General features: G+C 39.6%; 2 protein-coding genes across 2 annotated transcripts; both read left to right on the top strand.

The window, feature by feature from the left end:
- The first annotated feature begins 596 nt into the window (after positions 1-596).
- supv3l1 (SUV3-like helicase) lies at positions 597-8,887 on the top strand. Its single transcript, XM_079663243.1, has 16 exons — positions 597-1,066; positions 1,762-1,839; positions 2,348-2,455; positions 2,555-2,669; positions 3,333-3,501; positions 3,744-3,855; positions 4,070-4,147; positions 4,487-4,578; positions 4,693-4,873; positions 5,200-5,293; positions 5,424-5,543; positions 5,672-5,771; positions 5,881-5,961; positions 6,121-6,297; positions 7,299-7,447; positions 7,691-8,887. The coding sequence occupies exons 1-16, from the start codon at positions 802-804 to the stop codon at positions 8,094-8,096; spliced, it is 2,325 nt and encodes a 774-aa protein (XP_079519369.1). The 5' UTR covers positions 597-801; the 3' UTR covers positions 8,097-8,887.
- A 734-nt stretch (positions 8,888-9,621) lies between these two features.
- LOC307028989 (hexokinase HKDC1-like) lies at positions 9,622-22,218 on the top strand. The gene is made up of 21 exons (XM_079664457.1): positions 9,622-9,869; positions 11,071-11,233; positions 11,350-11,507; positions 11,716-11,838; positions 11,916-12,011; positions 12,145-12,244; positions 12,416-12,599; positions 12,691-12,846; positions 12,930-13,163; positions 13,306-13,447; positions 13,927-14,083; positions 14,258-14,406; positions 14,622-14,741; positions 15,267-15,362; positions 15,821-15,920; positions 16,514-16,608; positions 17,859-18,025; positions 18,444-18,599; positions 19,007-19,094; positions 21,040-21,185; positions 21,508-22,218. The coding sequence occupies exons 1-21, from the start codon at positions 9,807-9,809 to the stop codon at positions 21,641-21,643; spliced, it is 2,829 nt and encodes a 942-aa protein (XP_079520583.1). The 5' UTR covers positions 9,622-9,806; the 3' UTR covers positions 21,644-22,218.
- Positions 22,219-24,162: the final 1,944 nt, after the last annotated feature.

Below are 24,162 nucleotides of genomic sequence, written 5' to 3'. Positions count from 1 at the left end.
AATAAAATAAACAATTAACCTGGCCATTTAATAAGCTAAAAAACTAAGACAAAAAAATATTGCTGTTACTTGTGAAAAAAAAAAAGGAACAATGATTTTGTCACTTTTCCGTTTACAAGGACACTCAAGGTCACATTAATACAGCAGCAATACTTATCCAAATCATCACCATTATGTTCTTTATTACAACACTGACAGTCAACATTTTACTGCTTTTTCCTCTTTTACTTTCATACTTTAAATCCTTTTTCTGATACCTACTAAAATACTTTTACTAAGTATTTGAGTGGTGGATTTGAACGTGGGTTGAGTATTTGTACAGTTTGGTTTGGTATCAGCCTTTTACTCAAAGTAAAAAGAAAGCGGGTCATTTAGCGGAGGAATAATATCTGATGCATTTTAGGTCTTAGGTTTACACTATATATAAGTCATATAAATGGCCTGTTTAAAAATGCGTCATTTTCTTCACAATGTCAATCGGAAAAATCATGACAAGTTATTTCATCAATTTTAAACAGTATTGGCTCATTTAAGCAAGTAGTTTTTATTGTGTTTTGAACACAAATCATTGTATGGTCAAAACGCAAAACAGGCACATTTGTGGGCAGCTAAATCTCGACGGGGTCCATTCCCACGTGTAAGCAGGAAGAGTGTTGACCGTCCTCTGGTGCAGCTTGAAGTTTCTGGTGTGATATAATCCACATATTTAAACCTGATAAACACCATGAAGCGACAGTAGCACACATTTTGCACATAGCCCGCAGAAGGTGCTAACAACCGGGGTAAAAGCGGCTCGCAGCGATGTCAGCTAACCGGTGTTTGCACTTGTTTTCTCGGCTTCAGCGTCACATTATCCCCCGGGCTGCCCGTTGTCCTGTGTCTTCTGGCTCTGCTTTGTTGCACAGAAAACACCAGGATGGCTCTCAGGTTTCCAGCAGAACAGTTTCATCAGACAGCTTTTCTTCAAAACCCCCTGACACCTCTCTGTTTGTCCCGGTGTCTCTGAAGGCTGACGCCTCGGAAGATGGGGATGTGGGGGTGGAGCTGACACAGCCCCTCGATAGAAGTGAGTACATTTACCAGAGCTGTTACAAAACGTGCACAACTACTAACACAGTGAAGCGATCGTAGGCTGTGAAGATCTTGTATCTCAGGCTGACTCCAACAATGCCCATTAAATATGTTTGAGAAAATGAAAAGTAAAATGAGACATACATCCAATATCAGGCCTAAAATATGTTAATACACAGTATTGCAAATGCCAACTGCATGAATATAGTTTAGGGAAGTGCCAAATGAGCATACGTTTCAAGTGAAATTATAGAGAACAATAACTAAAATGCTCATTAAAAATGTTCAAGAAAGTGGAAAGTAAAATGAGAAATACATAAAAGAATAGGCCTAAAATATATATAATGAACACAAAGCCCAATGTAAGGTTGTGGTACACAGTATTGCACACCTTAATCCCAGCTAATGTAATACAAATTGTATTAGGAGACGTTAAATTAGAGAATATTGCCAATTATATTATTAAAGTGATGTAAACATGAATGTTGTAAATATATGCATAATGAATAATATAATAACTACATCAGTGAGCACTAAGTAAAGTATGTCAAAGTTAAGTGGTTGTTTTTGTGTGCTTTTGCTATCTTTAGATGCCTCAGATGTGTATTTTGAACACTGTATTTTTTTTATTAGCTTTCTTGTAATAATAGACATCAAACTAATTGTCTTAATTGTGTTTCTCTAATTCAGCTGAACTGCTGAAAGTTCTGAACCGGTTTTATAAGAAGAAGGAGATGCAGAAGCTGGCAGCAGACCATGGCCTTGATGGTAAGAAATTATAAGTTGTTCATACTTTGTTTTCAAAAAACGTCTGATGTAACACATTGCTTGAAAGGGCAATGCTGTACATATGAATGATGGCTTGTTGTCTTATGTGTGCATGGTTTGAAGGCAAATTGCTGGTCACACATTTGAGTCAATCATCATCTCTGAGATCCAGCTGTTGCTGAACAGCAGCTGTAGCAGCTGCCCTCGTTAACTGCAGCTGCCTTGGTCCTACCATACAATACGCTATACTGTATAGTCCCTGTTAGGAAAGTAACTCCTCCACAGATACAGATCTTACATACAGTAGTGAAGGAAAATAAATGTACCCATGGCTTTAGTACACATGCAGATAGTACATATAAACATACACAATACACACCTACGGACAATGGCGACCACACAAAAGATTTTGTGAAGTTTTAAAATGCTATAGTCGGAGTGATATGGACAGAAATCTAACAGCATGCTATGTGTGGTGATCATTTTGTGTGTGTGTTTGTCTCTACAGCTCGTCTGTTCCACCAGGCCTTCATTAGCTTCAGGAAGAATATTCTGGAATCGCCGTTCCTTCCTGCCGATCTGCACATCACCCTCAGTGACATCTGCTACGGATCAGGTGTGTTCACGTTTAATAAAACCTCAAAATAGAGTTTGTCAATAGATCATTTTGATAAATGACATTGAAACTTTAAATAACTTAATTTCTGTTCTCCAGGTCATGTTGATGACATCTATCCGTACTTTATGCGTCATGCCAAGCAAATCTTTCCTATGCTGGACTGTATGGACGACCTGAGGAAGATCTCAGACCTCAGAGTTCCTGCCAACTGGTGCGTAGTACAGAGACGACTGTTCTTTATACATCTGATATCTGCAGGTATACATCTTCACTGGCCTCACAATCGGACTTGATTAAAGTTCACCTGTCAATGATTCTCAGTGCGTCTCAATGAAGGGCATCCCAAATGTTCTCATTTACTCAGTCAGACAAATCTGAAATCCCTTTTCAATGCCAGACAAAACTATGGTTGTCACATAGCAGCTCTAACATAGGACACTTCCTGAAGGCTTAAGGCATTCGACGAGCTTTCATTACACTGCATATATTAGCATCACGGCTAGTGGACATTTAGCTCTTCTACAATGTCTTACACCTTCTTTATATTTCTATTTTTTCCGCCTAACATTGTGAAAACAGATTAGCTTATTTTGAGAGTAAGAGCAAATAGTTGACAGACTGCCGAGAGTTGAGAGTCTTCCCCTTTGATCAGTTGAGATATACAAGCGCAACACTAAATTCTATTTATGTCCTCATTTTTTTAATTGTCCTCTGCCTCGAAATGCATCTTGGAGTTAAGACATACGTCTACTTAACGTCTAAGCTCCTCCACTCTTCTGGCTGTAGGTTTTATTTACCATCTGAATGTGTGTGTCTTAACTTGCACTGTGTGACTTTGTGATTACAGTCCTTTTGTGTACGTCTGTTTAATCAGGTACCCTGATGCTCGTGCTATCCAGAGGAAAGTGATTTTCCATGCTGGTCCCACTAACAGCGGTAAAACCTACCAGGCCATCCAGCGCTACCTGGCCGCCAAGTCTGGAGTTTACTGCGGCCCCCTGAAACTACTGGCCCACGAGATCTTTGAAAAGAGCAACAATGCAGTATGTATTTGTCTTCTTCTGTCATCTCTTTGGTTTAAAGCAAAACACCATTGTTTTTACACATCAATCTTTTTAGGTCTTAGTTGTACTTATTCGTATTAAAGCAAGTTTGTATCTAACGGTCGATCCTGTCTTTTCCATTTTCCATCTCTGTGAAGAAGTCATCTTTAATCTCTTTCTCACCACACCATATTGTTGACTATTGCCCCATGTGTTTATTTTTTGTGTGTGTGTATTTGCAGGGTGTGCCTTGTGACCTGGTCACTGGAGAGGAGAGGAGCTTCATGGACCCCGATGGTCGAGCATCTGCTCACGTGGCCTGTACCATTGAGATGTGCAGTGTCATCACACCTTGTAAGTGAACACTATACATACAAACCTTTTAGTTTAATAGCATACAAGAAAACTCTACATTTCTCTATTGGACATTGAATTGTAACTTATCAGATTGTATCAGCTATTTAAAAATGAATGGTGAAGAGCTGTCTCTTTTCAAATTCATCCCCATCCTTTGTATTTAAAAATGTAGTTCACATTTAATTCATGTTTTGTGTATCTCTATTTATAGATGAAGTTGCTGTAATTGATGAAATTCAAATGATCAGAGATCCTTCCAGAGGCTGGGCCTGGACCAGAGCACTACTGGGTTTGTAACACACACACACACACACACACACACACACACACACACACACACACACACACACACACACACACACACACACACACACACACACACACACACACACACACACACACTCTTACACTTTCTTGTACCATTCAGTTTATTTACAAATGTAACATCATAATGAATCAATGAAAGAATAAATATCTTGTTTTGTCACCTGAGGACACACGCCTACAAATGCAAGATTCTAGGCAAAATAGATACATCTCTAACGTCTTGTAAACTCAATTTGCAGGATTTGCTTTGAATTGGATGTTTCAGAGTTTGGCAGCTGACATGTTCTTTGTATTTGTGCAGGTCTCTGTGCAGAGGAGATCCATGTGTGTGGGGAACCTGCAGCCATTAACTTTATCAGAGAGCTGATGTTCACCACTGGAGAGGAGGTGGAGGTACGGCTGTAACATTTAGAACGACAGGAAGTGAGGAGGTCACTGATGTTATTCACTGTTTTCTTTTTTTAATCATTTTCTTTTTGTAACCTCTTTCTTCCTCTTGCTCTTCAGGTCAACACCTACAAGCGTTTAACTCCATTTGAAATCTTGGATCATGCGGTGGAGTCATTAAACAACTTGAGACCAGGAGACTGCATTGTCTGCTTCAGTAAAAATGACATCTACTCCATAAGCAGACAGATTGAGGCCAGAGGACTGGAATGTGCTGTCATTTATGGGAGCTTACCTCCAGGTGGGTTCTGCTTCTCGTCCGGTGTGAATAAGGGTGTATTTTAGAAGGACTTATAGGTAGATGTATGTTTGTGTGTAAGGACAAAACACCTTTTGATGGCAAAGGGTTAGCTGTAAACGTAACGAAAAACCTTTTTATGAATGTGCTCTTCCATCCATGGAGCATCTGCCTGAAAGCGGTGTACCGTTTCTGTTATTTGGCTGCAGCTTGAACCCAAAATGGGTCCAGAAACAACCTGAAAATCAAAGAAATGCAACATTTATGTCATGCATGCACTCTACCAACCAGTATTTTAGCTTTTTGTGTGACTTTTCTGTGATTTACAGGCACCAAGCTGTCACAAGCCAAGAAGTTCAATGACCCTGATGACCCCTGCAAGATACTGGTTGCTACAGATGCTATTGGCATGGGCCTTAACCTGTAAGTACTATTATTTTATTCATCTTTATTTAACCAGAAAAGAACAACAACAATGAATTTGACTATCAAGTAAATGACAATAGCTATACTGATTATCCTTTGTTCCACCTTTCTTCTCTTCTTTCTCCAGGAGCATAAGACGTATCATCTTCAACAGTCTAATAAAGCCTAATGTAAACGAGAAAGGGGAGAAACAGATGGACACCATCAGCCCGTCACAAGCTCTGCAGATAGCTGGACGTGCAGGGAGGTCAGTCTCAATTCCACTTGTAGTGTTCAAATGTAGGACAGGGAAAGGGGTTGGAAACGTTTCAAGATTATTAAACAAGTTTCTATCAAGGGCTTTTTTAAACTCATGTCCTCTGTCACATTTCTTAGATTCGCCTCCATATATCAAGAGGGACAAGTTACCACCATGCACAGAGACGACCTGCCTGTTCTGAAAGAGATCCTCAGCCGCACTGTAGAGCCCATACAGGTGATGAGTCACACACAAACACACACTTGTTTTCTTTCAGTAAACCCATCAAATAAAAAATGTAAAAGTATGGATTTTGATGGATGAAATCATTTCTCCTCTGTCTCAGACTGCAGGTCTGCATCCTACAGCAGAGCAGATAGAAATGTTTGCGTATCATCTGCCTGATGCTACCCTGTCCAACCTTGTCGTAAGAATTTCCATCTTTTCATATATTTATTCTCTGACATTTTGTGACAAATAAAAATTGCTATCTAGAATTGGTTGGGTTTTGTTTTTGTTGTTTTGTTTATTACTTGCACACCGTAGCATTTTTCTCACAAACTGATACTTCTGCTTTGCCTTGCAGGACATTTTTGTCAGCCTGTCTCAGGTGGACGGCATGTATTTTGTCTGCAACATTGACGACTTCAAGTTCCTGGCTGATATGATTCAGCACATCCCACTCAACCTGAGGTCACGCTACGTCTTCTGCACTGCTCCCATCAACAAGAAACAACCTTTTGTATGCACCTCCTTCCTAAAGGTAAGAGTAGAGTGAGTAGACGGAAACATGGGAAAGAGACAGGAGATTAAAGGAGGTCAATTGAGGGGGACAAGCCATTTTACGATTAGGGCTGGGCGATAAATCTATATGGTAATATATCCTCTTAGAATAACATCTTATCACAATTACCGTATTTTTCGGACTATAAGGCGCACCTGAATAGAAGCCGCAGCAGCTAAATTGAATGATGTGTACATATATAAGCCGCACTGGACTATAAGCCGCAGGTGTTTTAATGTTTAATTACCATATGTAAGGGTTCGTGCACAGAGGGGATTGTCGGGAAAGAGAGGGCTGTTTGAGGAAGCTCCCATTTATTAACATTTCAACAAACAAGTTCCATATTTGCATAACGTATTCAAGTGTTACTATTTAGTGCAATAGTAGCTACAGAACATGTACTGTGCTGTGTAAACTGTACTGTATCACATAGCGTTTCAGACACACAAACTTTTCAACTTTCAAACTTAAACGGTCCGCTCCCAGCGCACGTACAAACTGTCTCGCTCTCGTAATGTCTGTCTGTCTTGCTCTCGTTCTGTCTCTCGTACCACTCTCGGTTCCACTTTTACTTTTGCGCGCTGCCTGTCTCACTCTTTTCCGGCCTCCAGCTTTTCCTGCTGGAGCCCGCCGCTTAAAGGTGGGGGGCGCGGACCGGCCATAGAGCCCATAGAGTTAAAGGTGGTGGACTGTAACCTCCTAAATCCATAGATTTAGGAGTTCCCCTAGTGGCCGTTAGCTGTAAAACTCCATAGATTAGCCGCAGCGTCGAAAAATGGGAAAAAAGGCGCGGCTTATAGTCCGAAAACTACGGTAGTTCATATATCGAGATATCGTGATACACAATTAAATCACCTAAATTGATAGACATTAAAACTAGTGTCTTAGTTTCAACATATTTCCTTCCATTTGCTTGTCTTAAGCTTTTCATAGAATCCTACACCGTCGTCCCTCTGACCTGGTTCTTGTTTCTCTTTCAGTTTGCCCGTCAGTTCAGTCGGGACGAGCCGCTGACGTATAACTGGGTCTCTCGCCACGTCAAATGGCCTCTTTCTGCACCCAAAAACATAAAAGACCTCATTCACCTGGAAGCTGTTCACGATGTGTTCGATCTGTACCTCTGGTTAAGGTAACGCAGTGTTTTAAAGTATTTCCACCTCTTGTGAACCATGAAACACATTTGATTATATTTAAAGTCTCTGCTGTGATAACTTGTTATAGTTGTGTATGTAATGTTTTTAGTGTTTGTTTTTGTGTAACTGCCCAGAGGCTGCAGATGGATATTAGCTAATAGCTAAATCTGGCATAAAGCCTCTTTGATTTTTTTCATGCCTGGTCCTTCCTTAATAAAGATTTCTGTCTGTCTCTGTAGCTACCGTTTCATGGACATGTTCCCAGACACGGCAATGGTTCGGGAATCCCAGCAGGAGCTTGATGATATCATAAAACAGGGCGTCCGAAACATCACCCTTCTCATCCGAGCCACCACCTCCATCACCGCCCCCCCGGGCAGCAAGCGGGGACAAAAGGGTGCTATTAGTGGAAGTGCCAGCACTGCTAATGTGAACAATAACAGAGCTGAAAGAAGCCCTGTGGAAGAACTGATCAACAGCTCTCTGGCTGGTCGTCTGGTGAGAGACGGGCTGTTGACTCCTGATTTAATCCGGCAGCTGCAGAGGGAGTGGTCAAAAAATCAAAAGCAGGAAGTCCTCGATCAGAGCGCTCTCGATAAAGATCACAGAGATAAAAACAGGGTGAAAAATAAAAGGAAGAAGTAGTGAAGAAAACAGACGGGATCCTTGCTGCTCCTATGGAAAGGGATAATTGATACGAGCCTTTAATAATATCTGGAGGTTTGATTCAAATAAATCATGTTTTTCTGCCCTGGAGGTATCTTTCAAGCTATTAAACATAAACATGTAGCTTGACAAGACCAGTGTTCATTCATAGTAATTTGGTCTGGACACCAGATTAATGGGTAATTACATGTTTTGCTTACATTTACCCATATAAAAGCTGTCATTGTATTCTCCCTTTTCACTGGGAGATTAAAATACATCACAGTGGAAGATCATTCAAAAGTGTCAAATTACCCAACAACAAATTTTACTGACATTTTACATTTCAATATTTGGATTTAGCGAAGAAACGTACTTGTTGTCACGCATTAATGTGGGAGATGTGATGTCCTGCCTGAGCTATCGGCCCACAACTAGAAGCTGACAACATTGTTTTACCACAATGTTTTAATGGAGAGTCACTTGGTGTCGTAATGCTCTTTGAGAAGCATTGGGACCAAGAAACATTTTAACATGCACTGTGTGTATGAGTGTGTGTTGTGCAGGTCTGCAAAACGTTACTTTTGATTTCGATCTGTAAACTCAAATGTGAACCCTCGGAACGGCGTGATTATGTATGCAACCTAATTGAGCGGTGAAACTAATCTGAAATAAATGTATATTGAGTGCAGCCCTGTAAGTGTCCATATACAGATAAAATGCAATATTTTTTTCTTGTTTGTATTTAAAATGAAAATATTAGTCAATTAAAAATGTGCTGTTTTAACGGTCTTGATTTCATGTGTATGTTTTATTGAGCAGCTCAAACCTTGAGTAAATAATGCTAATGCATGATAAAAGAAAAGCAATTGGCATAATTCAATCAAGACTTTCACATGAGAACTTTCTAAAGGTCATGATGAGGACACAAGGGCTCTAAAGAGATTCAATCAAATGTACCAATCAATTTGCAAAAGACAAAAGATGAGTTTATCAACAATGGGGACCATCTGAATTCATGACCTTATACCAAATAAGTTGGAATAACAAAACATGGATGTTCCTCTACAGAACATAGGTACAAATCCCTTTAGATACTGCTTTACCCTTCTTTACCAATTTAAGTGGTCTTTTTAAAGCTTGTTCTAAATGTTTATTCTAGTTATGTTCAAGTGTCTAAACAATGTCTTGTGCACCCTTTCCCACAGTTACACAAAATGCAGCCTTGATATAATTCAAATGTATTGTTTTTGGTGTAAGATAGAGGTATAACGTTATTTTTCAAATTATTATATTTTTTTATGTCAAAGTTATGGAGCCAAGCTTAGATTACACTTCCTCATTTTCATGACCTTTGCTGAGTTAAGTCATTGCTTATTTTTTGGTGTTGCAAGATTCCTTAGAACTTGGGTAGAGGTCTAATGTTGGACTGAAGATACAAGGAGACAGGGTTGGGCGGACAGACGGAGAGATAGAAGGGGTTTGGCCCGCTGTTAATGATTAAGTTAGAGTGGAGGCTCTGCTCAGTGGACTCAGTCAGTCACATCAAAACAAGTCTGCCAGGAGAGAAAAACAACAGACTGTAGTTCAACTTGTGCACAAACCGAACTGTGTTTTACTGTTTTTATTCAAGTGTGTGCAGTTGTTTTGCCCACTGACAGAGGAACAAAGACTCATTAACAAACCAAGTGGTGTGTGTTGCACGTCAAGATGTTTGCAGTTCACCTTGTTTTGTCCTTCTTCTCCAAACTCCAGGAGGACCCGACCAAGAAGGTAAGAGCTAGCTCACAACTAAACTTGTTTTTTTAGTTGCAGCACTAAAAAGACTACTTTCCAAATATAATCCCCTACAAAGAAAAATGTATGAAATTGAGAAAGATTGCTGATGTGTATTTAAAAAGAATCCTCTCTTAAAAACAATCCCTCAATTTATAATATACACAGTTCTCTAAATTCATATCCAAATGTATTTTTGCTATATCTGACATCTGACATGCATGTGCAACTCGGAGCAAGTCCACAAATACATTTCTTCTAAAATGTTAAATACTTCTCATGTATGGCTCTAATGTAGTGCTGCGTTATTCAAAGTGGAGCCTTCTGGCAGTATCATTATTATAAAGGGATCAAACTACTCCTGATATTGTATTAGATACTTGACCTATTGAGTGTTTGCAGACGTTCCTACATCTATCTTTATCAAATCCAAAAGATAAAAAGCTAGCTGTTGTTAAAGATGATCAAGTTCCATAATCATTATTAGTTACTGTGTCACCATGTGTCCCTCCTGAGCAATGATTAACATCGTTCCCTGGCGGGCAGTGTCACTGCTCCTCTTAGTGCAGATGTGAACAAACAAACTCTCATGGACAAAGTGTTGAAAAAAACTCTGCACACATTCACACTTGTGATTACCAGAGTAACCTTGTGTTTTAAACATGGCACCACAGTGAGTCTAGCTGCTGACTGTACACATATGTCTATGAGTATACAGGGTGGGACTTCTTGACTCATGCCCTTTTTTTGTAATTTCTTGAGCAATTTAATTTGAACACCCTTTGTTTCCTAGTCCCTAGTGGTAAATAGTCTCCTGCTTCTCCTTTAACATGTTCTTTCAAGCAGCAGGTCCCGGTATACGTTACTGTAAACAACAAAATGACCTTTGAACTTTTGATACAAGAATAAAACCTGAGTCTAGCACATGCTGCAACAGACCTTGTGACCTTCGCCACATGCAAACCTTGAAGATAAAAGAAACATTTTGCTGATGATGGATCAATCCAGACCAAATCCTCACAATTATGAAGAAGATAAACCTTAAGTTTGAGGGTTGAAGAAAGAAGACTAAGTGAATGTCCAAAGTGTTTGTTTTTCTATCTTGTCAACAAAATAAAGTAAGAAGACATTAGTATGCCTCATTGCCTTTTGCTTTTGTTTGCTAACCACTCTGTTTCTGTCCTTACATGTTTTCTAGGTGGACAGGTTTATGTACGCCATGCATCTCCATGACGACCAGCTAAGCGACATCTCCGCTCGTTTCCAGGCTGAAATGAAGAGGGGCCTTTCAGCGGAAAGCAACGCTGCAGCAGCGGTGAAGATGCTGCCAACACACGTGCACTCCACTCCTGATGGATCAGGTAGCTCGAATTAAGAGTTTTCACACTTGTTTAGGTCAATTTGTTGTGAAGAAACATATTAACACACATACGGTACACTGATCATATATTTGTGCCTCTCTTCTCCACTCCTGCAGAGAAAGGACAGTTTCTGGCGTTGGATCTTGGAGGCTCCAAGTTTAAGGTGCTCCAAGTTAAAGTGAGAGAGGGCACGGGGGTCAGGGGAGGAGGAGTGGAGATGGAGGAGAAGACCTACCCCATACCTGAGGAGCTACTCACTGGGAGTGGAAAAGAGGTACGGAGGAGAGGAAACATGGAGGGTGAAGTGTCGAGAAATAAAAGAAAGGTTTCAATTGAGGGAACAGAACATGCTGAATAGGGGCTCCATGAATGTGAGGAGTGTTGGACCAGAATTACAAAAGGGTTTAAGAAGGGGGAAACAACAGAGGGGTCGTCTAAAATGTTACACATGCAAACCTTCTTCTGTGTGACTCTGTCTGCAGCTTTTTGACCACGTGTCAGAGTCTCTGAAGGACTTCCTGCATGAGAAGAAGATCAGTGTGGAGAAGAAACATCCTCTGGCCCTCACCTTCTCTTTCCCCTGTGAACAATCCGCCTTAAATCAGGTACTTGCATCGGTTTGTCATGACCTGTACCTGTTCCCTTATCGCTATTTTCTTATAATGTTTGTTCTTCTCTGTAGGGATTATTGTTGAACTGGAGTAAAAACTTCCGGGCTCGAGGTGTTCAGGGTAAAGATGTGGTCCAGGCCCTCAGAGGGGCTGTAAACAGGACTGGGGTAAGATGGCTGTTTGAACTTTTTACCAAATGAATTGAGTCACATGTCTGCTTAGTGCTGACTGCTCATCCTTCAGCATACAAGATACTGCAGCTCATAGACGTTCATTCATACTCTGAAACTCCCTCTGCAGGGTATGGATGTAGAGGTGTTAGCCATGGTTAACGACACTGTAGCGACCATGATGACATGCGGCTTTGATGACCGGTACTGTGAAGTAGGACTCATCGTTGGTGAGTTGATTCATTTTTAGAGTAAAGGTTGAGGCTTGCAACTCCTCTGGGTGCTGCTTCAGAGCTCATTTGTGTTTTTCAAATGTGCAAAGGTATTCCTATTTCCAAGTACTGCTCCACAAAGTCACATGTTTAGTTAAAGTAATGAATATGAGTATCCTGTGTGTTTAGGTAGTGGCACCAATGCATGCTATATGGAGGAACTGCATCACATTGACCTGGTGGAGGGGGACGAGGGCAGGATGTGTGTGAACACGGAGTGGGGGGCCTTCGGAGACGATGGCGCTCTGAATGATTACATCACAGAGTTTGACAGGGAAGTGGACGCAGCCTCCAACAACCCTGGGAAACAAATGTGAGGACATAAGCTGACTTTTTGTTTTTCATCATATGAAATGTGATGGGAGAACCTTATAATCATTATGTTCCTTTTTTCCTAACTGCAGTCTGGAGAAGATGGTCAGTGGGATGTATCTGGGGGAGTTAGTGAGGCTGGTTGTGTTAAAGATGGCAAAACTTGGACTGCTGTTTGAAGGACAAGTGTCTGATGCTCTGAGGACCAAAGGAAAGATAACCACTGCACATGTAGCAGCCATGGAGGAGTAAGTTATCTGCATTTGTGTATTTGTGTGTGTTTTACGATTGTGTAAAAGCAGTTGACACCAAATATTTCTGTATATTTCAGATACAAAAACGGTTTGAAGAACACCAGAAATATTCTTGTGGATCTTGATTTGAGTCCAACACCTGACGACTGCATTGCTATCCAACATGTCAGCACCATAGTGACCTTCAGGTCCTCAAACCTGGTGGCTGCAGGACTGGCAGCTATCCTGACTCAAATTAGGCAAAACCGGCATTTGAGGACATTAAGAATCACTGTTGGCGTGGATGGGACTGTCTACAAGACGCATCCACGGTAAGTGTTATTGGATTTATTCACCAAAATCCTCATCATATGTTGCCTTATTTCATCGGAGAAACATAACCTGGAATTGTTTTTACTTGCAGCTGCTACAGATTATCCATAGATCTTAAACATTAGACTCCTTTACTTTCAGGTATGCTAATCGTCTCCATAAAGTGGTGCAGCGGCTGATTCCTGAGTGCCATGTCAGGTTCGTGCTCTCAGACGGCGGCAGCAGCAAAGGAGCTGCTCTGGTCACAGCCGTCGCACAAAGACTGGCATCACAAAGGCGACAGGTTAGGAGAATATGTGTGTATATAAATGGAGTCTTTTCAAGTGTAGACATTTATATCATCATTAATGCTACCAACTCGATAAAATGCTTCGAACTATTTTGTAAAATATATAAAATTGATATTTTTATGGCAAAATAATAACATAAGAAAATCCCATGCCAGCCAAACTGGCACTGAACTGATTTTATGTCATAAAATGCCCACTTTTTCACCGATTATAAATAAACCAAGAAGAAGAAGAAGAAGAACATGCTATAAAATGTTTTAACTTGCACATATTTTTTACATTTCACTGAAAAAACAGCTTATCTTCTTACACGTCAGTTTTGTGACATGACATCAACAACTACAAACGTTTTTAGACAGTATGAACACACTGTATCACCTGATGATCATTGAGAATAACACATATTGAGCATGAGGACAAAGATCAGTAAATCACATTATAATATGGCATGAAAAAAATGTAAATATCCCAGGTGGATGAGACGCTGTCGCCCCTCAGACTGAGCGGAGAGCAGCTGCTGTTGGTGAAGAAGAGGATGAGGGGGGCTCTGGAGGCAGGGCTGAAGAGTAAAAGCCCCTCTGCTGTCAAAATGCTGCCTTCTTATGTGTACCAAACACCTGATGGCACAGGTTAGAAACTAACATTACACAATCAACACTTTAAGGTGGTTGTACAGTTGTTGTTGTTGTTGTTGTTGTTGTTGTTGTTGTTGTTGTTGTTGTTGTTGTTACATAATTGCCCATGAATACATATAGTGATATAAAACCAGGTAATCAGTAAGCTAATAGTTTGTGTTTTGGCAGAGCATGGAACGTACCTTGCCTTGGGTCTGGGAGGAACAAACTTCAGAGCGTTGCTGGTGGACCTTAAGAAAGGTCTGCTACAGAACTCAAGACTCAACCACAAGTTCTACCCCACACCAGTGGAGATAATGCAGGGAAGTGGAGAAGAGGTAGGACATTTTGCTGCAGTGTTTGAGCTAAATAATCCAGGCAGATAACATGAACATTTGGCTTGGTTTGTGAAATACTGTCAATACAGCAAATACACTTATTTCAAGGAAAGTCATTTGACCTTTTATTTCTGCTTCTTAACACAACATTGCATTAAAAGTACATAATTGTTATCTTGTTCTCATTAAAAAGCCTTCCTTCTCTTGGTCTTCAGTTGTTTGATCATATAGCGCAGTGTGTAGGTGACTTCCTGGACTACATGGGGATGAAGAGCGCTCGTCTTCCTGCAGGCTTCAGCTTCAGCTTCCCCTGCGAGCAGGCAGGGATTGACACAGTAAGTGTGGAGTGTAGTTTCCTGGGCCAAACCTCAAAAACAGTAAGAATCTAAAATACTTTATTAATCCGCAGATTGTATTTGGATTTCGTTAATGTTGCTCCATCTTTAAATGAAATAAAGAAATATGCTTATATAAAAATTGAGAAGGTAAAGTGAAAACGTGCAGCAATTAATATGTAAAGGTATTTAAAGAAAAATGTATACAGTAATAAAAGTAGTTCATTATTATTAGTAATGATCCTTATGCTGAATAACTGGTTATTGCTGGAAATGCACAGTGTAATACAACAACTATGCCAAAGTGATGTGAGTATTGCACAGTTAATAATGGCCTAGTTTATGTAGCACATATAATCAGTGATGTTAGTTTAATTTGTGACATCCAAAAAAAATAAAAAATAAATACATAGAATATAAAACACAAGTAAACAGATACATTATCTCATTGTTGAAATGTGCCTTGTCTCATCCAAAGGAGAAACATCAGCTTTTTAACCTTGTTCCACTTTGTATGTTCCTCAGGGCACACTGGTGAGCTGGACCAAAGGCTTCAAAGCCACAGACTGTGAAGGACACGATGTTGTTGGCATGCTGAGGGAAGCCATCAAGAGACGCAACGTGAGTCAAATCTTATCCAAAATATAAGAACAAGTAACCAGAAAGGAAATAGTAAAAAGCCTTTCTTGTAGGGACTGAATAATAAATTTAAAAAAAACAATGTTTTGAACACTGTAGCTCTTCAACAGGGCCAGTGTTTCATAATGATAATCTGAATCAGATGAGGTGTGCTTTAATATCTGGGCAGAAGCAAGATACGTTACATCTGCCACAAACTAATGTAAATAATGATGACAAATGAAGTCCACACTCACTATATTCTTATACACCTTAGAGTAAATAACACAACAGAACAAAAAAGAGAGCCCAGCCCATGAGTAGTGGCACAAACTGCCTTCCCCACCAAAGACCACCTTCATTACACTTCTTTGTGTTTTATTGGATGTTGAGTCATGTATAAATCCCTTTCTTTTATGTAATGAATGTGTGTGTTTGTGCACACACACAAATGTTTATAGCAGTTTGACTTGGACATAGTGTCAGTGGTCAACGACGCAGTGGGGACCATGATGAGCTGCGCCTATGAAGACCCTCAGTGTGAAATTGGACTGATTGCTGGTATGTGACATTCAGGGTGTTTACATGTTTTTGTGTGACAGCATTTTGGATAATTGTCAGTAGCTGTTAATAAAATAGCATTTTTGTAAATGTTGCTTAGCACAATGCAAATTAGGTTTCAAAGCTACTGAGTTTGACAAGCTGTACATATTTTAGTAAGTACTAATGTTTTCACCTAAAGTCAAAATAGTAATACTGCAGTGCAGAAATTCCCTAGTAAGTAAATGAACATTTAAAATGTACTCAAAGTACAAAAAGTAAAAGTACTCATTCTGCCCATTTCAGAATAATATTTGTCATAAAATGTAATTATGATTATTGATGCATCAATGTGTTCATTACTTCAATTTAGTTACATTTAACCAAGGTCCAAATCCTTTCATCTCAATCTATAACAATACCTGATATTTGTTGCTTATATATTTATTATTAATCTGAATGTTTAAAGTCACTATAGTTAACCAATAATTGTAGTGAAGTAGAACAGTATGCAATATTACTATTTACCTCTTAGTAAATAACTTGAGTAAATGTATTCAGTTGCTGTCCACCACTGTGTTTTACTAGACAGACTATGCGGTTTCGTTTCACAGGAACTGGCACTAATGTGTGCTACATGGAGGAGCTGAAGAACATTGAGAAGATTGAACAAGAGAAAGGACAATTGGAAAGAGAAGGAGAGGAAAAGGTAGAACAAGTCTTTTAGTTTTGTACAGTAAGCAGGGCCGTGGGAAGTAGGGGTGCTGAGGGTGCTGCAGCACCCCCTGGTGGAGGAAAGGGGATCTGCACTTATACAAGATATAATACAAATATAATACAAAAAAAAAGAATTTCCAGCCTTGATGTAACAACATTTATAATTAAGTAAAGATAACACCCTTTTCACCGCGGTTACATTTTCCATTTGCCCTGTACGATGGGCGCTGTAGTGATGAAAGTGGGGGATGTTGGCTTATCAGGCGCCCGCAGCTCACAGCAAAAGTGAGAGAGATAGATAGAGGGGGTGCACCGGTACCGGGGGGGATTGTTGTTAGCTTCTGCTGCGCAAACGTATATAAGAAACTGTTTCTACAATAATGTGGAGGGAGAGTTCTGTCCTGTCAGACTGTGACTGCTCAGTGAGGTAAAGGACTCTGAGGGTTTAGATAGTTCACTTTAGTCTAAATTATCTCAGTGAATCTCAAACGTATTGATCACAATTTATGTAAACAAATCTTTCCAAGGCACACCTTTATAATTATTAGGATAAATAAAAGCAGGTTTGAAATCATTCCAATGTATACTATAGGACAGTAAACCAAAAATATCGTTTAAAACTGGAGAGATTTAAAAATATGCATAAATAAATAAATGTTAACTGGTAAAATAAGATATGAATGACCAACAAAAATAAAATAAGTTACATTTATTTGTTATTGGCTATGGTAGGTTACTGGTTATGTTCACATACTTATTTGATTAATAAAATGCAAACCGATCTTTCTCATATGGGTGTTTAGAGTTGTACCCCCTAGATCAGTCTCTAGTAATTGGGCGCTCAAAGTGCACCAGATTGAAGCATTTTACTTTAAAATGTTAAAAACATCTTCCCGGAGGGGCACCCCCGGACCCCCCTAGAGTATGTGAAGTCCACCCCCCAATTAAAACATGTTATAATACTAAATACATTTGAAGCCTTTTTATATAAGCTGTCCACCATGTCAATATGTTTCTCTTTTTGTAGTGTATTGGTCTTTTGTAGAGGTTTTTCATTGCCAGCTAAAATATTGCCTATAGGGCAGCACATTGGTCAGAACCAGCCCTGGTGTCATCCCCACAGCACCCCCCATTTGAAACATGTTCCCACGGCTATGAAAGTAAGTGAGCTGTGGCGATGTTGAAATCATGTTTGGATGATAAACCAGACATCTAACCCCCTGATTTGTTTCTTGCTCCCAGCAGGATGATGGAGCGGAAAGAGAGAAGAAGGAAGAGCATGCTGGGATACCGAAGATGTGTATAAACACAGAGTGGGGGGGTCTGGGTGACGATGGCTCTCTGGATGACATTATCACACATTATGACAGTGAGGTCGACCAAAACTCACTGAACCCTGGAAAACAAAGGTGAGAAAACATCACTACAAAAGTATTACCATTAATACATACTAAAAGTACCAAAAGTAAAATGTTCTTTGATGCAGAATGGCCCATTTCAGAATCCTATTATAATAATGTATCTTTAATGTTGCAGCTGGTAACTTAATCTATACGAATACATTATAGTGTATTAGTTGTTTTATGATTTGTATTAATAATCAAAATATTCTAATATGTTTTGGAGAAGAGGTATAAAGTAGCAGAACTTATTCAAGTGAATAACAAGTACTGCTTACATGTAAAGTATGCTGTAGTACTTTGATTAACCACCGCTCCAGTGAGTCTTTGAGTATACAGACCTTTTCAACAGTTTGATAGCTTGATCCGGTGTTCATCATGGTCTCTGTGGATCTAACACATGATATTTGTCTTTGTGTGTGTGTAGGTTTGAAAAGCTGATCAGTGGGATGTATTTAGGTGAAGTTGTTCGTCAGGTGTTATTGAATTTAACCAGAGGAGGTTTGCTGTTCAGAGGACAAGTCACAGAAGCTTTAAAAACACCAGGAATATTCCACACCAAATACCTGTCACAAATAGAGAGGTAGGAGAAGCTGTGTGTGTGTGTGTGTGTGTGTGTGTGTGTGTGTGTGTGTGTGTGTGTGTGTGTGTGTGTGTGTGTGTGTGTGTGTGTGTGTGTGTGTGTGTGTGTGTGTGTGTGTGTGTGTGTGTGTGTGTGTGTGTGTGTGTGTGTGTAATGCAATGGTGTATGTTGGTGTGTATGTTTATGAAACTACAACTGCAAATGTATGCATATTTCTTTCAGACAATTTCTAATTTCACAAAATAAATGTCTCTCTTTTTCCCCTGAAGTAATTCATTTTAAATCTGCAAATTATATCACTATTCTTATTTCTATCAGATGCCCCAGTGGAGATTATGAGTGTGTGTGATTGTAAATGTGTGGCTGCATCATACTGTAATGGTGTAACTGTGTTGTTGTCCCCCTAGTGACCGCTTGGCTCTACTGCAGGTCAGATCTGTTCTCCGGCAGCTGGGGCTCGACAGCACCTGTGACGACAGCATCATTGTCAAAGAGGTAAGAGACAGAAAATAATCAGAAACCTTATAGCTATCCCTTTAGTAATTCTCCATGAAGTTTGGATATTAAAGCCTCCCTCACAGTATTTCTGGCTGATAGATCTCTGCCAATGGGGAAGCTGGGCTCAAGCTTGGATGGAAAGATATTAAGCCACACATTTTCATTTACCAATTAATAACAAAGGTGTTATTTGTCCCGCCCAATGGGTGCAAAACAATCTAGCAGGAGGGACAGGGAGATGTCAATCAATTAGTCTATACATGCCTGCACAGTCAAATCAACCAGAAATCGTTAAAATATTAGTGTAAAGGACCTTAAATAATAATCGATTTTACTCATTTAGTAACCTCCCACAGTCAGACTACATCTTGTTGGAGATCGGAGGATGTTTAAAACCAACCTCGTCTCCGCGTGTCGTTTCGTAAGCTGGGTAAATTCGTAAAAAAGGAAGGGATTAAGAAACACCAGAATGCAAGTTAAACAATAATCTTGTTTTAATGATAAAAAGTAACAATACAAATACAAAGGAAGTACTTCCTGCTTTTCCTCCAATCTTACGGATCTGGTCAGTTTGAAGAAAAGAAGAGACTGGTCTAAAGAAAACATAGGCTTATATCCAAAAAACCCAGGAGGAGCTATGCGGCTGCCCCCCCCCCCCCCCCCCCCTCCTTGCAAGTTTCACATACTTTTGGCATTTTATAAAGATAGGTTTAAGATATAGTTTTTTATAGTTGGATTATACAAATAACACATGTGAGTTATCTTAACCTCAAACAATAATAACAAGAGGAAAACATCAGCTCTGATCTCAAGCAGTTAAAAAGTACCGCACACTCATTTAGCCTGCAGCTCTTCCAGACACTTGAGCTATTGTTCTTTAAGAATATTCCCTGCAGAATCTTTATTTAAAATAAAAGGTTTCACATTGTATATTTCCAGCTTCCTTTACACATACTGTTATTATTAATACAAAGTAATCAACCACACACATCTATTTAAAACAAGTAGATTTCCCTGATCATTGACGTGCTGAAAATCTCAAGAAGAATGTCCCCTCCCCCAGCTCTCTCGTCCCTGTCATAAAAGCTGCTTCCATTTCATATAGAGTAATAAAACATGTTTAAGCTAATTTCTCCACAATGTTTGTAGCCATCTAGTACCCACACATGAAAGAATAAAAACAGAGGAATCAAATAAAACACCAATACAGGAATAGTTGATAAATGATTATACAGGACATCTGATCACAGTAAGGAATACACACACATATTCTCTATGAAGTGACCCTTGTTATAGGTCTGAATGTCCTGTCCCCTGACAGTCATGAGTTTTGGTTGATTAACAGAAGTTTAATTGTTCTTATCGCTTAATGGCTTCCCTGAAATTCCCTTCACCCCAAAGTCAGCTTACTAGGAATGAATACATTTTATTGATAAGCTCTTAACTGCTTTATATCTGAAAATGTATCCGGGAATTCCCCTGTTGATTGCAAGGACTATTGATAATTAACAGAGAGACCCTAGGGGCCTCTTCTTGGTATCTAGGCAGAAGTCACTCAATGCAGAAATCACAAGTTTAACACACATTCTATATATGAGGTGACATTAAAATGAATATACCAGATTGAACTTTCCTGCCATAACACGTTACTTTAATCCTTCAAATAATTCAAATAATACTTCAATCTCACAAGACTAAAGCCTCCATCACAGTAGATTCACATACAACTTCTGGCCTATTTCTTGTCTCGAAATTGTCTCAAATGCCAGACAAATTTTAAGAGATGTTGACACTTTTTCCAGAAAATCATGTTCTCTGTTGCAACCTCCCTTTGGGATGATCTGCTGCTTGAGAAGTGATATGGTATTGTTTGGCTGAGCAAACGGTGGCAGCAACAGTCAGTAAGTGTTGCAGGGATATCATGTTTTTCATTGCTGTACAGGTTTGTGGGGCAGTCTCCCATCGAGCAGCTCAGCTTTGTGGGGCAGGGCTGGCCGCCGTGGTCGACAAGATCAGAGAGAACCGAGGACTGGACCATCTGGACATCACTGTGGGGGTGGACGGGTCACTCTACAAACTACATCCACAGTGAGTTAGTTTCATGTGTTGTAGTCGTGGTATGCTTCAGGCACAAAACTATTTATATTTGACCCCTAACCCATCACAGTCCCCCTGCTTCCACTCCTACTGCTATTTATTTAACTGTTTTACTTTATTATTTGCCCCTTTTGTTAGTTAGTTTGTTTGTTCACCATGTAAAGCGGCCTTGGGTCCCTTGAAAGGCGCTATACTGATTAAATCTATTGTTATTATTATATTTAGTTTTTGATTTCTCTTTATATTGCTTTTCCAAATTACTTAAATTGATAAAGAATTAACAGTTTTTTCTTCTGCTGCTGCTGTTTTTTAGTTTTTCTGGAGTCCTCCAGCAGACTGTCAACATGTTGGCTCCTCAATGTACCGTGAGCTTCCTGCCATCAGAGGGAGGCAGCGGGACGGGGGCCGCCCTCACTGCAGCGGTGGCCAGGAAGAAACTGGAGAAGTAAAAAATATTTCTTAGTGTGTTTATTCTTTTCCCCAAAATGTGGAATTCCAAATTCCCTCAGTCCTGCGGTTTTTGTAGCTGAAATTGTTGTTGAGTGGTCAGTAAGCATCATGCGTGGTTTCTCCTCACCTGGCAGAAAGCAGTCTCACCTGAAGGGACTCACAACAATGAACACAGCCATTTGTGCTGCTCATTGTTTTATTTATTTAATGTCTTTGTTTGATTTATGCTGTCCACTTTTTTATTGTTTGTTTTTGGTCACTTTTGTTATTTGGATAAGTTTTGTATTTGTTTATAATGCTTGTTAAGGTGAGTTTCCTTTTTAAAGCCACCATGATTTGTTGTATTTGTATCTCAATTGCACTACTAATGGTATTGTGTTTGTTGTGTTATTGTACTGCTGCAATAAAGGAATTAATACCCTCTTCCGATAATATAAAAAAAACATCCAATTAATAGATTTTTGCTAAATGACAACAAAGAAACAGTAGAAGTTTCTAATTTGTCTGTAAGGAAAGCCATCCTTATTGTTGGCTTTGTATTAGTTTCAAATAAATGTGACTGGCTCAGCAAAAATATTTGGTTCTTGACCCATACTTGGATTATCACGGCTTTAGACCTATACTCTCCTTTCATATCATTACCAAGTAATCTGTGGGATAAGTGTTACACCACAGCTGAACGGTCACATACCAGCGTTAGCACTGCACTGATTAGCCTTTGATAGCAGAGCTGAGTGTACGCTCATATCAAAGTCACACGCTGCAAAGGTCAGCACCTCCTGTGACACCAAAACAAAAAGGATGTAGAGTTTACAGCTGTAATAACATTCAACAGTATCTTCACTTTTACACAAAAACACACACGTTGTTTAAATCATGGACTTAAATGATGTTTTCAAATATCTTGATTTATGATAACATCACAATAAGTCTCCACTGAGACTATATCATATTTAACTAGAGAATGCAATTCCTGAAGAAATTGCTAGTGGGAATGCTTTATGCTGAAATTGTGATGCTAAACTGCTATGCTGAAATGTAATGTGTAAGAAAAAGTGAAGAATTTAGATTAAAATGATACATGAACAGCTGGGGCTTGAATGTGTGATGAGAGAAGAAAAGAAAGTAAAAAGGCTTGGAAAAGCCGCAGAATATTTGAACTGCAAACTTGGGAACTAACTTGATGGCGAATGATCTGTCGCTATGGCAACGGCATTTGACGACACCCCTTAATACGCTTAGATGCATTGATGGCTGCATCGTTACCAAACCTGTGAAGTTTTGGGCTGTTTGGAGTATTTTCACTGAATTTTTTTGAAAACCGTTTTTCAAGGCGAGCATTGTGTTGCCATGGCAACGGCATTGGAAGAAATCTCAAAACTGTCCCGTAGATGTCTTCATGGCTGGACTGTTAGTACACATTTGAAGTTTGAGCGCTTTTTAAAGATTTTCATAGGAGTTATAGCGACATCATGTTTTATGGCGAGGGATGTGTTTCCATGGAAACTGATTATGGTGAGATCTCAGATTTGGCGTAGAGCTGTTGAGGCATGGACCGGTGATATAGAAGTGAAGATTGGGGGACGATTGGACCGTGTCGTTTGGATTTACAGCCACATCGTGTTTCATGGCGAGTGGTCCGTCGCCATGGCAACGGCATTTGATGACACCCCATACTACGCTTAGATGCGTTGATGGCTGCATCGTTACCAAACCTGTGTAGTTCTAGGCTGTTATGAGTATTTTCACTGAAGTTATGAGAAAACCGTGTTTCAAGGCGAGCATTGTGTTGCCATGGCAACGGCATTTGAAGAAATCTCAAAACTGTCCTGTAGATGTCTTCACGGCTGGACTGTTAGCACACTGCTATCTGAAGTCTGCTGCTCTGAGGATGTCAGTTGGAGTGATGACATCATCGTGTTTCATTACACAGGTGTTTATAGTTGAGCTAACGAGCTCTGTAGAGATCAAAGGCTTCATTGTTCTGAATGAGAGATAAACCTCTTACATGTGAACGTTTTGTGGAAGAACCATAACAGATATCTGTGAAATTTCAAAACATGAAGTATGTCAAGGAAGTTGAATATCTGAAGTGTGCTTTTTGTGTAGTTTCGGGTTAATAATGTGGCCCTTTTGGCAGTTTGACTGCTGCCGTGAGGAAATATCTGCCTGAAATTACAATGGGGTTTAATGGAGGAATGTTGTTTTGTCACTTCATGCCCTCAAAAAGCATTTTGTTTAATTATTTTTTGCTTAATTTTTTGTTATTTTTCAAGCTACGAGATGTGTTCCTACGTTTGTCATGATAAATTATGTCTCAGGAATGTAGGGTTTGGGAATTATGGCAGTTTTAAAAAATATATATGAATGCAAATTTCAAGCTGTCCTCCACTCTAGCTGTGACATCAAACACTCTTAAAATGTGAAGAAAACCTCTAAAACAAGGTCTGAACAATGTTTAATATCTCTAAAATTAAAGTTGGAATGAGGTTTCTGAGTGAAAGTTTGAATGAACAGT

This window comes from Notothenia rossii (genome assembly GCF_949606895.1).
Source record: "Notothenia rossii genome assembly, chromosome: 2".
Lineage (NCBI taxonomy): Eukaryota > Metazoa > Chordata > Actinopteri > Perciformes > Nototheniidae > Notothenia > Notothenia rossii.
The sequence above is the reverse complement of the archived record's forward strand: the minus strand, read 5'-3'. Positions and strand labels throughout refer to the sequence as shown.